Source organism: Aythya marila (genome assembly GCF_965140915.1).
Source record: "Aythya marila genome assembly, contig: HAP1_HAP1_SCAFFOLD_1099, whole genome shotgun sequence".
NCBI lineage: Eukaryota > Metazoa > Chordata > Aves > Anseriformes > Anatidae > Aythya > Aythya marila.
Window position 1 is genome coordinate 1 of NW_028137702.1, and position 15666 is coordinate 15666.

General features: G+C 61.5%; 1 protein-coding gene across 1 annotated transcript; it reads left to right on the top strand.

The window, feature by feature from the left end:
- Positions 1–31: 31 nt before the first annotated feature.
- Positions 32–15423, top strand: CFP (complement factor properdin; the record flags this gene model as incomplete). The annotated part of the gene is made up of 5 exons (XM_082785045.1): positions 32–338; positions 1751–1954; positions 4797–4908; positions 12706–12857; positions 15321–15423. The coding sequence occupies 5 exons, from the start codon at positions 32–34 to the stop codon at positions 15326–15328; spliced, it is 783 nt and encodes a 260-aa protein (XP_082641171.1). The 3' UTR covers positions 15329–15423.
- Between the last annotated feature and the right edge of the window lie 243 nt (positions 15424–15666).

Genomic DNA, 15666 nt, shown 5'->3' on the forward strand with positions numbered 1-15666 from the left:
AATGGGAACCAATGGGGGGGGGCGGAACCAAATGGGGGCGGAACCCAAAAACCCGGGGTCGCGTTTCCGGGGGGGACCCAAAACGGCGCCGGACCGAGGCCGGGGGCGGGCACCACGTGACAGCGGCGCCCCACGTGACCTCCTCCCTCCTCCCCCGCCCGCAGTGGACGGCGCGTGGGGGGCGTGGTCTGAGGCGACGCCGTGCGCGGTGACGTGCGGGCTGGGCGTGGTCACGCTGAGGCGCGCCTGCGACGCCCCGCCCCCCCGGCACGGAGGCCGCGGTTGCCCCGGCAACGCCACCAGGAGGGCGGCCTGCGGGCCCCGGGGGGCGTGTCCCGGTGAGGGGCGGGGCTTAGAGCGGAAGGGGCGGGGTTTAAAGCGGAAGGGAGGGGTTAAAGCGGAAGGGGAGGGGTTTAAAGCGGAAGTGGGGGGGGTAGAGGGGCCCCGGTTGCGCTGTGGGGCCGGTGCTGACCCCCAAGTGTGGGGCAGGGGGGGGGAAGGGGGGGGAGGGGGGTGGGGCTGAGGCCCGGACCCACAAGTGTGGGGCACAGGGGGGCTGGGGGGGTCAGCCCTGACCCCCAGACCCACAAGTGTGGGGCAGATCGGGTTGTAGGGCCCAGCCCTTGACCCCCAGCCCCCCAGGTGTGGGTCACAGGCACCATGGGTCCCACAGTTCCCCCCCAGCCCCCCAAATGTGGGGCAGACGGGGTTGTAGGGCCCCCCCCGACCCCGTGTCCCCCCAAATGTGGGTCACAGGAGGGTGTGGGGCACCTCCTGACCCTCAGACCCCCAAGTGTGGGGCAGGTTGGGCCCACCCCTCACCCCTAACCCCCCAAATGTGGGGCAGACAGGGTTGTGGGGCTCACCCCTTGACCCCCAGCCCCCCAAGTGTGGGTCACAGGCACCATGGGTCCCACAGTTCACCCCCAGCCCCCCAAATATGGGTCACGGGAGGGTGTGGGGCCCCCCACTGACCCCCAAGCCCCCAAGATGTGGGTCAGGTGGGGTTCTAGGGCCCACCCCTTGACCCCCAGCCCCCCAAGTGTGGGTCAGACAGGGTTGTGGGGCCCACCCCTTCACCCCCAGCCCCCCAAGTGTGGGGCAGACGGGGTTGTAGGGCCCACCCCTTGACCCCCAACCCCCCAAATGTGGGCCAGATGTAGTTGTGGGGCCCATCCCTTGACCCCCAGCCCCCCAAGTGTGGGTCAGACGGGGCCCACCCCTCACCCCTAACCCCCCAAATGTGGGTCAGACGGGGTTGTAGGGCCCACCCCTTGACCCCCAGCCCCCCAAGTGTGGGTCACAGGCACCATGGGTCCCACAATTCACCCCCAGCCCCCCAAATATGGGTCACAGGAGGGCGTGGGGCCCCCCACTGACCCCCAAGCCCCCAAGATGTGGGTCAGGTGGGGTTCTAGGGCCCACCCCTTGACCCCCAACCCCCCAAGTGTGGGTCAGACAGGGTTGTGGGGCCCACCCCTTCACCCCCAGCCCCCCAAGTGTGGGGCAGACGGGGTTGTAGGGCCCACCCCTTGACCCCCAACCCCCCAAATGTGGGCCAGATGTAGTTGTGGGGCCCATCCCTTGACCCCCAGCCCCCCAAGTGTGGGTCAGACGGGGCCCACCCCTCACCCCTAACCCCCCAAATGTGGGCCAGATGTAGTTGTGGGGCCCACCTCTTGACCCCCAGCCCCCCAAGTGTGGGTCAGACGGGGTTGTGGGGCCCCCCCCTGACCCCGCATCCCCCCAGCCGTGGCGCACTGGGGGCCGTGGGCCCCATGGAGCCCGTGCGAGCGGCCGGCGCTGAGCCTCCTGCGCTGCGAGGCCGACGCGGGCTACCAGAAGCGGACGCGGGCATGTGTGGGGCGGGAGCCGGGGGGCGCCCCCTGCCCCACTGAGCCGGGGGGCGGCACCATCCAGATGCGCGCCTGCTACAACATGCACAACTGCCTCCGTGAGTGCCCCACGGCTGCCCCACAGCTGCCCCATAGCTGCCCTATAGCTGCCCTATAGCTGCCCCATAGCTGCCCTATAGCACCCCATAGCTGCCCTATAGCTGCCCTATAGCACCCCATAGCTGCCCTTATAGCAGCCCCATATCTGCCCTATAGCTGCCCCATAGCTGCCCCATAGCTTCCCTTATAGCAGCCCCACAACTGCCCCATAGCTGCCCTATAGCTGCCCTATAGCACCCCATAGCTGCCCCATAGCTGCCCCATAGCTGCCCTATAGCTGCCCTATAGCTGCCCTATGGCACCCCATATCTTCCCTTATAGCAGCCCCACAGCTGCCCCATAGCTGCCCTATAGCTGCCCTATGGCACCCCATAGCTGCCCTTATAGCAGCCCCATAGCTGCCCCATAGCTGCCCTATAGCTGCCGTATAGCAGCCCCATAGCTGCCCTATGGCGCCCCATAGCTGCCCTATAGCTGCCCCATTGCTGCCCCATAGCTGCCCTATAGCTGCCCCATAGCTGCCCCATAGCTTCCCTTATAGTAGCCCCACAGCTGCCCTATAGCTGCCCCATAGCTGCCCCATAGCTGCCCCATAGCTGCCCTATAGCTGCCCCATAGCCGCCCTATGGTGCCCCATAGCTTCCCTTATAGCAGCCCCACAGCTGCCCTATAGCACCCCATAACTGCCCTATAGCACCCCATAGCTGCCCTATAGCTGCCCCATAGCTGCCCTATAGCAGCCCCATAGCTTCCCCATAGCTGCCCTATAGCTGCCCCATAGCTGCCCTATGGCGCCCCATAGCTTCCCTTATAGCTGCCCCATAGCTGCCGTATAGCTGCCCTATAGTGCCCCATAGCTGCCCCATAGCTGCCGTATAGCTGCCCCATAGCTGCCCCATAGCTTCCCTTATAGCAGCCCCATAGCTGCCCCATAGCTGCCCTATAGCTGCCCTATAGCTGCCCTATAACACCCCATAGCTGCCCCATAGCTGCCCTTATAGCAGCCCCATAGCTGCCCCATAGCTGCCCTATAGCTGCCCTATAGCACCCCATAGCTGCCCCATAGCTGCCCTTATAGCAGCCCCATAGCTGCCCCATAGCTGCCCCATAGATGCCCCATAGCTGCCCTATGGTGCCCCACAGCTGCCCCATAGCTGCCCCACAGCTGCCCCATAGCTGCCCTATGGTGCCCCACAGCTGTCCCATAGCTGCCCCACAGCTGCCCCATAGCTGCCCTATGGCGCCCCATAGCTTCCCTTATAGCAGCCCCACAGCTGCCCCATAGCTGCCCTATAGCTGCCCCATAGCTGCCCCATAGCTGCCCTATAGCTGCCCTATAGCACCCCATAGCTGCCCTATAGCTGCCCTATGGCACCCCATAGCTGCCCTATAGCGCACCATAGCTACCCTATAGCACCCCATAGCTGCCCTATAGCGCCCCATAGCTGCCCTATAGCTGCCCTATAGCGCACCATAGCTACCCTATAGCACCCCATAGCTGCCCTATGGCGCCCCATAGCTGCCCTTATAGCAGCCCTATAGCTGCCCTATAGCTGCCCTATGGCGCCCCATAGCAGCCCCATAGCTGCCCCATAGCTGCCCCACAGCTGCCCCATAGCTGCCCTATAGTTGCCCTATAGCCACCCCATAGTGACCCACAGGGACCCATAGCTCGACACTGTCCCCTAGGCCCTATAGGCACCACCCCGCCCCATAGGCACCCTCTCAGCCCCATAGGCACCCCCTGGCCCTATAAGCACCCTCCCAGCCCCATAAGCACCCTCCCAGCCCCAGAGGCACTCCCCTGGCCCCATAGGCACCACCCCACCCCATAGGCACCCTCCCAACCCCATAGGCACCCCCTGGCCCTATAAGCACCTCCTGGCCCCATAGACACTCCTGGCCCTATAGGCACCCCCCAGACCCATAGGCACCCTCCCAACCCCATAGGCACCTCCGGCCCTATAGGCACCCCCTGGCCCCATAGACAACCCCGGCCCTATAAGCACCCTCCCAGCCCCATAGGCACCCTCCCAGCCCCATAGGCACCTCCGGCCCTATAGGCAACCCCCAGCCCCATAAGCACCCTCCCAGCCCCATAAGCACCCCCCAGCCCCATAAGCACTCTCCCAGCCCCATAGGCACCCCCTGGCCCTATAGGCACCCCCTGGCCCTATAGGCACCCTCCCAGCCCTATAAGCACCCCCCTGCCCTATAAGCACCCTCCCAGCCCCATAGGCACTCCCCTGGCCCCATAGGCACCCCCTGGCCCTATAAGCACTCTCCCAGCCCCATAAGGACCTTCCCAGCCCCATAAGCCCCCTCCCAGCCCCATAGGCACCACCCCGCCCCATAGGCACCCTCCCAGCCCCATAGGCACCACCCCGCCCCATAAGCCCCCTCCCAGCCCCATAAGCATGCTCCCAGCCCCATAGGCACTCCCCTGGCCCCATAGGCACCCCCTGGCCCTATAGGCACCACCCCGCCCCATAGGCACCCCCTGGCCCCATAGACAACCCCGGCCCTATAAGCACCCTCCCAGCCCCATAGGCACCCCCTGGCCCTATAGGCACCCTCCCAGCCCTATAAGCACCCTCCCAGCCCCATAGGCACTCCCCTGGCCCCATAGGCACCCCCTGGCCCTATAAGCACTCTCCCAGCCCCATAGGCACCCCCTGGCCCTATAAGCACCCTCCCAGCCCTATAAGCACCCCCCTGCCCTATAAGCACCCTCCCAGCCCCATAAGGACCTTCCCAGACCCATAAGCACCCTCCCAGCCCCATAGGCACCCCCCGGCCCTATAGCAGCGGGGCTGTGGGGTGACGCACCCCCTCTCCCAGTACAAGGGAACTGGTCGGACTGGAGCCCCTGGGGGCTCTGCCACCCCCCCTGTGGGGCCAGCCCCACGCGCAGCCGCGTGCGCGAGTGCCAGCCCATCTACCCCGCCTACCCGTACGTATAGGGCCTATAGGGCCAGCGGGGGAACTATAGGGGCGGGGGGGTCTATGGGGTCAATGGGAGGTCTGTGGGGTCAATGGGAGGGTCTATGGGGTTAATGGGGGTCTGTGGGGTCAATGGGGGTCCATGGGGTCAAAGAGAGTGTCTATGGGGCCAGTGGGGGGTCTACAGGGTCAATGGAAGGGTCTATGGGGTCAATGGGAGTCTATAGGGTCAATAGAAGTGTCTATGGGGTCAATGGGTATCTATGGGGTCAATGGGAGTCTATAGGGTCAATGGAAGTGTCTATGGGGTCAATGGGGGTCTATGGGGTTAATGGGGGTCTATGGGGTCAATAGAAGTGTATGGGGTCAATGGGAGGTCTATGGGGTCAATGGGGGTCTATGGGGTTAATGGGGGTCTATGGGGTCAATAGAAGTGTATGGGGTCAATGGGAGGTCTATGGGGTCAATGGGAGGTCTATGGGGTTAATGGGGGTCTATGGGGTCAGTGGGGCTCTATGGGGTCAATGGGGTCAATGGAAGGGTCTATGGGGGTCTATAAGGTCAATGGAAGTGCCAGCCCATCTACCCCGCCTACCCGTACGTATAGGGCCTATAGGGCCAGCGGGGGAACTATAGGGGCGGGGGGGTCTATGGGGTCAATGGGAGGTCTGTGGGGTCAATGGGAGTCTATAGGGTCAATAGAAGGTCTATGGAATCAATGGGAGGGTCTATGGGGTCAATGGGAGGGTCTATGGGGTTAATGGGGGTCTATGGGGTCAATGGGAGGTCTATAGGGTCAATGGAAGTGTCTATGGGGTTAATGGGGGTCTATGGGGTTAATGGGGGGTCTATGGGGTCAATGGGAGGTCTATGGGGTTAATGGGGGTCTATAGGGTCAATGGAAGTGCCAGCCCATCTACCCCGCCTACCCGTACGTATAGGGCCTATAGGGCCGGCGGGGGAACTATAGGGGTGGGGGGGGTCTATAGGGTCAATGGGAGGTCTGTGGGGTCAATGGGAGGGTCTATGGGGTTAATGGGGGTCTGTGGGGTCAATGGGGGTCCATGGGGTCAAAGAGAGTGTCTATGGGGCCAGTGGGGGGTCTACAGGGTCAATGGAAGGGTCTATGGGGTCAATGGGAGTCTATAGGGTCAATAGAAGTGTCTATGGGGTCAATGGGTATCTATGGGGTCAATGGGAGTCTATAGGGTCAATGGAAGTGTCTATGGGGTCAATGGGGGTCTATGGGGTTAATGGGGGTCTATGGGGTCAATAGAAGTGTATGGGGTCAATGGGAGGTCTATGGGGTCAATGGGGGTCTATGGGGTTAATGGGGGTCTATGGGGTCAATAGAAGTGTATGGGGTCAATGGGAGGTCTATGGGGTCAATGGGAGGTCTATGGGGTTAATGGGGGTCTATGGGGTCAGTGGGGCTCTATGGGGTCAATGGGGTCAATGGAAGGGTCTATGGGGGTCTATAAGGTCAATGGAAGTGCCAGCCCATCTACCCCGCCTACCCGTACGTATAGGGCCTATAGGGCCAGCGGGGGAACTATAGGGGCGGGGGGGTCTATGGGGTCAATGGGAGGTCTGTGGGGTCAATGGGAGTCTATAGGGTCAATAGAAGGTCTATGGAATCAATGGGAGGGTCTATGGGGTCAATGGGAGGGTCTATGGGGTTAATGGGGGTCTATGGGGTCAATGGGAGGTCTATAGGGTCAATGGAAGTGTCTATGGGGTTAATGGGGGTCTATGGGGTTAATGGGGGGTCTATGGGGTCAATGGGAGGTCTATGGGGTTAATGGGGGTCTATAGGGTCAATGGAAGTGCCAGCCCATCTACCCCGCCTACCCGTACGTATAGGGCCTATAGGGCCGGCGGGGGAACTATAGGGGTGGGGGGGGTCTATAGGGTCAATGGGAGGTCTGTGGGGTCAATGGGAGGGTCTATGGGGTTAATGGGGGTCTGTGGGGTCAATGGGGGTCCATGGGGTCAAAGAGAGTGTCTATGGGGCCAGTGGGGGGTCTACAGGGTCAATGGAAGGGTCTATGGGGTCAATGGGAGTCTATAGGGTCAATAGAAGTGTCTATGGGGTCAATGGGTATCTATGGGGTCAATGGGAGTCTATAGGGTCAATGGAAGTGTCTATGGGGTCAATGGGGGTCTATGGGGTTAATGGGGGTCTATGGGGTCAATAGAAGTGTATGGGGTCAATGGGAGGTCTATGGGGTCAATGGGGGTCTATGGGGTTAATGGGGGTCTATGGGGTCAATAGAAGTGTATGGGGTCAATGGGAGGTCTATGGGGTCAATGGGAGGTCTATGGGGTTAATGGGGGTCTATGGGGTCAGTGGGGCTCTATGGGGTCAATGGGGTCAATGGAAGGGTCTATGGGGGTCTATAAGGTCAATGGAAGTGCCAGCCCATCTACCCCGCCTACCCGTACGTATAGGGCCTATAGGGCCAGCGGGGGAACTATAGGGGCGGGGGGGTCTATGGGGTCAATGGGAGGTCTGTGGGGTCAATGGGAGTCTATAGGGTCAATAGAAGGTCTATGGAATCAATGGGAGGGTCTATGGGGTCAATGGGAGGGTCTATGGGGTTAATGGGGGTCTATGGGGTCAATGGGAGGTCTATAGGGTCAATGGAAGTGTCTATGGGGTTAATGGGGGTCTATGGGGTTAATGGGGGGTCTATGGGGTCAATGGGAGGTCTATGGGGTTAATGGGGGTCTATAGGGTCAATGGAAGTGCCAGCCCATCTACCCCGCCTACCCGTACGTATAGGGCCTATAGGGCCGGCGGGGGAACTATAGGGGTGGGGGGGGTCTATAGGGTCAATGGGAGGTCTGTGGGGTCAATGGGAGGGTCTATGGGGTTAATGGGGGTCTGTGGGGTCAATGGGGGTCCATGGGGTCAAAGAGAGTGTCTATGGGGCCAGTGGGGGGTCTACAGGGTCAATGGAAGGGTCTATGGGGTCAATGGGAGTCTATAGGGTCAATAGAAGTGTCTATGGGGTCAATGGGTATCTATGGGGTCAATGGGAGTCTATAGGGTCAATGGAAGTGTCTATGGGGTCAATGGGGGTCTATGGGGTTAATGGGGGTCTATGGGGTCAATAGAAGTGTATGGGGTCAATGGGAGGTCTATGGGGTCAATGGGGGTCTATGGGGTTAATGGGGGTCTATGGGGTCAATAGAAGTGTATGGGGTCAATGGGAGGTCTATGGGGTCAATGGGAGGTCTATGGGGTTAATGGGGGTCTATGGGGTCAGTGGGGCTCTATGGGGTCAATGGGGTCAATGGAAGGGTCTATGGGGGTCTATAAGGTCAATGGAAGTGCCAGCCCATCTACCCCGCCTACCCGTACGTATAGGGCCTATAGGGCCAGCGGGGGAACTATAGGGGCGGGGGGGTCTATGGGGTCAATGGGAGGTCTGTGGGGTCAATGGGAGTCTATAGGGTCAATAGAAGGTCTATGGAATCAATGGGAGGGTCTATGGGGTCAATGGGAGGGTCTATGGGGTTAATGAGGGTCTATGGGGTCAATGGGAGGTCTATAGGGTCAATGGAAGTGTCTATGGGGTTAATGGGGGTCTATGGGGTTAATGGGGGGTCTATGGGGTCAATGGGAGGTCTATGGGGTTAATGGGGGTCTATAGGGTCAATGGAAGTGCCAGCCCATCTACCCCGCCTACCCGTACGTATAGGGCCTATAGGGCCGGCGGGGGAACTATAGGGGTGGGGGGGGTCTATAGGGTCAATGGGAGGTCTGTGGGGTCAATGGGAGGGTCTATGGGGTTAATGGGGGTCTGTGGGGTCAATGGGGGTCCATGGGGTCAAAGAGAGTGTCTATGGGGCCAGTGGGGGGTCTACAGGGTCAATGGAAGGGTCTATGGGGTCAATGGGAGTCTATAGGGTCAATAGAAGTGTCTATGGGGTCAATGGGTATCTATGGGGTCAATGGGAGTCTATAGGGTCAATGGAAGTGTCTATGGGGTCAATGGGGGTCTATGGGGTTAATGGGGGTCTATGGGGTCAATAGAAGTGTATGGGGTCAATGGGAGGTCTATGGGGTCAATGGGGGTCTATGGGGTTAATGGGGGTCTATGGGGTCAATAGAAGTGTATGGGGTCAATGGGAGGTCTATGGGGTCAATGGGAGGTCTATGGGGTTAATGGGGGTCTATGGGGTCAGTGGGGCTCTATGGGGTCAATGGGGTCAATGGAAGGGTCTATGGGGGTCTATAAGGTCAATGGAAGTGCCAGCCCATCTACCCCGCCTACCCGTACGTATAGGGCCTATAGGGCCAGCGGGGGAACTATAGGGGCGGGGGGGTCTATGGGGTCAATGGGAGGTCTGTGGGGTCAATGGGAGTCTATAGGGTCAATAGAAGGTCTATGGAATCAATGGGAGGGTCTATGGGGTCAATGGGAGGGTCTATGGGGTTAATGGGGGTCTATGGGGTCAATGGGAGGTCTATAGGGTCAATGGAAGTGTCTATGGGGTTAATGGGGGTCTATGGGGTTAATGGGGGGTCTATGGGGTCAATGGGAGGTCTATGGGGTTAATGGGGGTCTATAGGGTCAATGGAAGTGCCAGCCCATCTACCCCGCCTACCCGTACGTATAGGGCCTATAGGGCCGGCGGGGGAACTATAGGGGTGGGGGGGGTCTATAGGGTCAATGGGAGGTCTGTGGGGTCAATGGGAGGGTCTATGGGGTTAATGGGGGTCTGTGGGGTCAATGGGGGTCCATGGGGTCAAAGAGAGTGTCTATGGGGCCAGTGGGGGGTCTACAGGGTCAATGGAAGGGTCTATGGGGTCAATGGGAGTCTATAGGGTCAATAGAAGTGTCTATGGGGTCAATGGGTATCTATGGGGTCAATGGGAGTCTATAGGGTCAATGGAAGTGTCTATGGGGTCAATGGGGGTCTATGGGGTTAATGGGGGTCTATGGGGTCAATAGAAGTGTATGGGGTCAATGGGAGGTCTATGGGGTCAATGGGGGTCTATGGGGTTAATGGGGGTCTATGGGGTCAATAGAAGTGTATGGGGTCAATGGGAGGTCTATGGGGTCAATGGGAGGTCTATGGGGTTAATGGGGGTCTATGGGGTCAGTGGGGCTCTATGGGGTCAATGGGGTCAATGGAAGGGTCTATGGGGGTCTATAAGGTCAATGGAAGTGCCAGCCCATCTACCCCGCCTACCCGTACGTATAGGGCCTATAGGGCCAGCGGGGGAACTATAGGGGCGGGGGGGTCTATGGGGTCAATGGGAGGTCTGTGGGGTCAATGGGAGTCTATAGGGTCAATAGAAGGTCTATGGAATCAATGGGAGGGTCTATGGGGTCAATGGGAGGGTCTATGGGGTTAATGGGGGTCTATGGGGTCAATGGGAGGTCTATAGGGTCAATGGAAGTGTCTATGGGGTTAATGGGGGTCTATGGGGTTAATGGGGGGTCTATGGGGTCAATGGGAGGTCTATGGGGTTAATGGGGGTCTATAGGGTCAATGGAAGTGCCAGCCCATCTACCCCGCCTACCCGTACGTATAGGGCCTATAGGGCCGGCGGGGGAACTATAGGGGTGGGGGGGGTCTATAGGGTCAATGGGAGGTCTGTGGGGTCAATGGGAGGGTCTATGGGGTTAATGGGGGTCTGTGGGGTCAATGGGGGTCCATGGGGTCAAAGAGAGTGTCTATGGGGCCAGTGGGGGGTCTACAGGGTCAATGGAAGGGTCTATGGGGTCAATGGGAGTCTATAGGGTCAATAGAAGTGTCTATGGGGTCAATGGGTATCTATGGGGTCAATGGGAGTCTATAGGGTCAATGGAAGTGTCTATGGGGTCAATGGGGGTCTATGGGGTTAATGGGGGTCTATGGGGTCAATAGAAGTGTATGGGGTCAATGGGAGGTCTATGGGGTCAATGGGGGTCTATGGGGTTAATGGGGGTCTATGGGGTCAATAGAAGTGTATGGGGTCAATGGGAGGTCTATGGGGTCAATGGGAGGTCTATGGGGTTAATGGGGGTCTATGGGGTCAGTGGGGCTCTATGGGGTCAATGGGGTCAATGGAAGGGTCTATGGGGGTCTATAAGGTCAATGGAAGTGCCAGCCCATCTACCCCGCCTACCCGTACGTATAGGGCCTATAGGGCCAGCGGGGGAACTATAGGGGCGGGGGGGTCTATGGGGTTAATGGGAGGTCTGTGGGGTCAATGGGGCTCTATGGGGTCAATGGGGCTCTATGGGGTTAATGGGGGTCTATAGGGTCAATTGAAGTGTCTATGGGGTCAATGGGAGGTCTATGGGGTCAATGGGAGGTCTGTGGGGTTAATGGGGGTCTATGGGGTCAATGGGAGGTCTATGGGGTTAATGGGGGGTCTATGGGGTCAGTGGGGGTCTATGGGGTCAATGGGGGTCTATGGGGTCAATGGGAGGTCTATGGGGTCAGTGGGGGTCTATGGGGTCAATGGAAGGGTCTATGGGGTCAATGGGAATCTATGGGGTCAAAGAGAGTGTCTATGGGGTTAATGGGGTGTCTATGGGGTCAGTGGGAGTCTATAGGGTCAATGGAAGGGTCTATGGGGTCAATAGAAGGTCTATGGGGTCAATGGGAATCTATGGGGTCAATGGGAGGGTCTATGGGGTTAATGGGGGTCTATGGGGTCAATGGGAGGTCTATGGGGTTAATGGGGGTCTATGGGGTCAATGGGTGTCTATGGGGTCATTGAGAGCCTATAGGGTCAATGGAAGTGTCTATGGGGTCAATGGGGGGTCTATGGGGTCAATGGGAGGTCTATGGGGTTAATGGGGGTCTATGGGGTCAGTGGGGGGTCTATGGGGTCAATGGGAGGTCTATGGGGTTAATGGGGGTCTATAGGGTCAGTGGGGCTCTATGGGGTCAATGGGGTCCATGGAAGGGTCTATGGGGTCAATGGGAGTCTATAGGGTCAATAGGGGTCTATGGGGTCAGTGGGAGTCTATAGGGTCAATGGAAGGGTCTATGGGGTCAATGGGGGTCTATAGGGTCAATGGAAGTGCCAGCCCATCTACCCCGCCTACCCGTACGTATAGGGCCTATAGGGCCGGCGGGGGAACTATAGGGGCGGGGGGGGTCTATGGGGTCAATGGGAGGTCTGTGGGGTCAATGGGAGGTCTATGGGGTCAATGGGGGTCTATGGGGTCAAAGAGAATGTCTATGGGGTTAATGGGGGGTCTATGGGGTCAGTGGGAGTCTATAGGGTCAATGGAAGTGTCTATGGGGTCAGTGGGGGTCTATGGGGTCAATGGGAGGTCTGTGGGGTTAATAGGGGTCTATAAGGTCAATGGGTGTCTATGGGGTCAATGGGAGTCTATAGGGTCAATAGAAGGTCTATGGGGTCAATGGGAGGGTCTATGGGGTTAATGGGGGTCTATGGGGTCAATGGGAGGGTCTATGGGGCCAATGGGGGGGTCTATGGGGTCAATGGGGGTCAATGGGGCTCTATGGGTTCTATGAGGACAATGGGGTCTCTATGGGGTCAATGGGCGCTCTATGGGGTCAGTGGGGTCTCTATGGGGTCAGTGCGGACCTATGGGGTCAGTGGGGATCTATGGGGTCAATGGGGGTCTATGGGGTCAATGGGGGCTCTATGGGTTCTATGCGGACAATGGGTTCTTTATGGGGTCTTTATGGGGTCTATGGGTTCAGCGGGGTCTCTGTGGGGTCAGCGGGGTCTCTGTTGGTTCTGCCACATCTGTGGGGTCAGCGGGGTCCCCGCGGGGTCCCCCCGGTCCCCTCACCCCCCCCTTTAACCCCCCCCCCCCCCAAGGCTGACGGTGACCCCGGTGCGCTCGGCGGCCCCGATGAACGTCACCTTTTGGGGGACGCCGCGGCCCCGCTGCGCCCGGCTGGAGGGGGAGGCGCTGCGCCTGCAGGAGACGCGGCCCTGCCTCAACGTCCAGCCCTGCCCCCCCGAGAACGGTGCGGGGGGGGGGCACCCAAGGGTGCTGGGGGGGGGTTGGGGGGCACCCAGGGGTGTTATGGGGGAGGTTGGGGGGGATTGGGGGCACCCTTGAGTGGTTTGGGGGGGGTTGGGGGGCACCCAAGGGTGCTATGGGGGACGTGGGGGTCACCCAGGGGTGATATGGGGGTGGTTGGGGGGCACCCAAGGGTGCTGGGGGGGGTTGGGGGGGACCCAGGGGTGCTATGGGGGATGTGGGGGGGCACCCAGGGGTGTTATGGGGGATGGGAGGGGGAATCCAGGGGTCCTGGGGGGGGGGGTGGGGGGCACCCAAGGGTGGTGGTGGGGGGGTTGGGGGGCACCCAAGGGTGATGGGGGTGGTTGGGGGGCACCCAAGGGTGCTGGCGGGGGGTTGGGGGGCACCCAAGGGTGCTGGGAGGGGGTTGGGGGGCACCCAAGGGTGCTATGGGGAATGTGGGGGGCACCCAGGGGTGTTATGAGGGAGGTTGGGGGGGGTTGAGGGCACCCAAGGGTGGTTTGGGGGTGGTTGGGGGGCACCCAAGGGTGGTTTTGGGATGGTTGGGGGGCACCCAAGGGTGCTATAGGGGATTTGGGGGGGCACCCAAGGGTGCTGGGGGTGGTTGGGGGGCACCCAAGGGTGCTGAGGGGGGTTGAGGGGCACCCAGGGGTGCTGGGAGGGGGTTGGGGGGCACCCAAGGGTGCTGGGAGGGGGTTGGGGGGCACCCAGGGGTGCTATGGGGGATGTGGGGGGGCACCCAGGGGTGTTATGGGGGAGGTTGGGGGGGGATTGGGGGCACCCAAGGGTGGTTTGGGGGTGGTTGGGGGGCACCCAAGGGTGCTATGGGGACGTGGGGGTCACCCAGGGGTGTTATGGGGGTGGTTGGGAGGCACCCAAGGGTGCTGGGAGGGGGTTGGGGGGCACCCAAGGGTGCTATGGGGGACGTGGGGGGGCACCCAGGGGTGTTATGGGGGAGGTTGGGGGGGGTTGAGGGCACCCAAGTGTGGTTTGGGGGTGGTTCAGGGGCACCCAAGGGTGCTGGGAGGGGGTTGGGGGGCACCCAAGGGTGCTATGGGGGAAGGGAGTGGGCACCCAAGGGTCCTCCCATAGGGGATTGGGGGGGATTGGGGGCACCTTGGGGTGTTTTGGGGGTGGTTGGGGGGCACCCAAGGGTGCTGGGGGGGTTGGGGAGCACCCAAGAGTGCTGGGGGGTGGTTGGGGGTCACCCAGGGGTGCTGGGAAGGGGTTGGGGGGCACCCAAGGGTGCTGGGGGGGTTGGGAGGCACCCAGGGGTGCTGGGAGGAGGTTGGGGGGCACCCAAGGGTGCTATGGGGGATGTGGGGGGACACCCAGGGTGTTATGGGGGAGGTTGGGGGGGATTGGGGGCACCCAAGGGTGGTTTGCGGGTGGTTGGGGGGCACCCAAGGGTGCTATGGGGACGTGGGGGTCACCCAGGGGTGATATGGGGGTGGTTGGGGGGCACCCAAGGGTGCTGGGGGGGGGTTGGGGGGCACCCAAGGGTGCTAGGGGGGGGTTGGGGGGGACCCAGGGGTGCTATGGGGGATGTGGGGGGGCACCCAGGGGTGTTATGGGGGAGGTTGGGGGGGATTGGGGGCACCCAAGGGTGGTTTGGGGGTGGTTGGGGGGCACCCAAGGGTGCTATGGGGGATGTGGGGGGACACCCAGGGTGTTATGGGGGAGGTTGGGGGGGATTGGGGGCACCCAAGGGTGGTTTGCGGGTGGTTGGGGGGCACCCAAGGGTGCTATGGCGGGGGTTGGGGGGCAACCAGGGGTGCTATGGGGGAAGGGAGTGGGCACCCAGGTGTCTTCCCATAGGGGATTGAGGGGGTTGGGGGGCACCCAGGGGTGCTGGGGGTGGTTGGGGGGCACCCAAGGGTGCTATGGGGGATGTGAGGGGGCACCCAGGGGTGTTATAGGGGAGGTTGGGGGGGATTGGGGGCACCCAAGGGTGGTTTGGGGGTGGTTCAGGGGCACCCAAGGGTGCTGGGAGGGGGTTGGGGGGCACCCAAGGGTGCTATGGGGGAGGTTGAGGGGGACTGGGAGCACCCTTGGGTGGTTTGGGGGTGGTTGGGGGGCACCCAAGGGTGCTGGGGGGGGTTGAGAGGCACCCAAGGGTGCTATGGGGGAAGGGAGTGGGCACCCAAGGGTCCTCCCATAGGGGATAGGGAGGGTCGGGGGGCACCCAGGGGTGTTATGGGGGAGCACCCCAGGGTGCTGAGGGGGGGCTGGGGGGCACCCAAGGGTGCTATGGGGGATGTGGGGTGGCACCCAAGGGTGCTATGGGGGGGGATGGGGGGCACCCAGGGGTCCTTATAGGGGGAATTGGGGGCACCCAAGGGTGCTATGGGGGGGGGGGGGGGCACCCAAGGGTGCTGGGGGGGGGCTGGGGGCACCCCTGGGGTCCCCGCCCCCCCCGTGACCCCCCCGCCCCTCCCCCCCTCAGAGGACTGAGCGCCCGGAGCCGCCCCTCCCCCAACGGACCCAAAACCGCCCGAAATCGCCCCAAAACCGCCTCCCCCCCCCCCCAATAAACACCCAGCATCCACCGCGGCCCCGCTGTTATTTTGGGGAGGGGGGGGGCTGGGGGGGGCTGGGGTGTGGCCGGAAGTGACGCCGCGTGACGTCACCGCCCCGCCCCCTTCCCTCTGCAGAGCCGGGGGCGGGGCCCTCGGTGACGTCACCGCCAGGCCCCGCCCCCTCCCCGCTTCTCCGCCGGGCGGGGGGGCGGGGCCGGGGGCGGGGCCTGGGAGGGGGGCGCGAGGGGGCGGGGCCGGAAGTGGGGGCGGGGC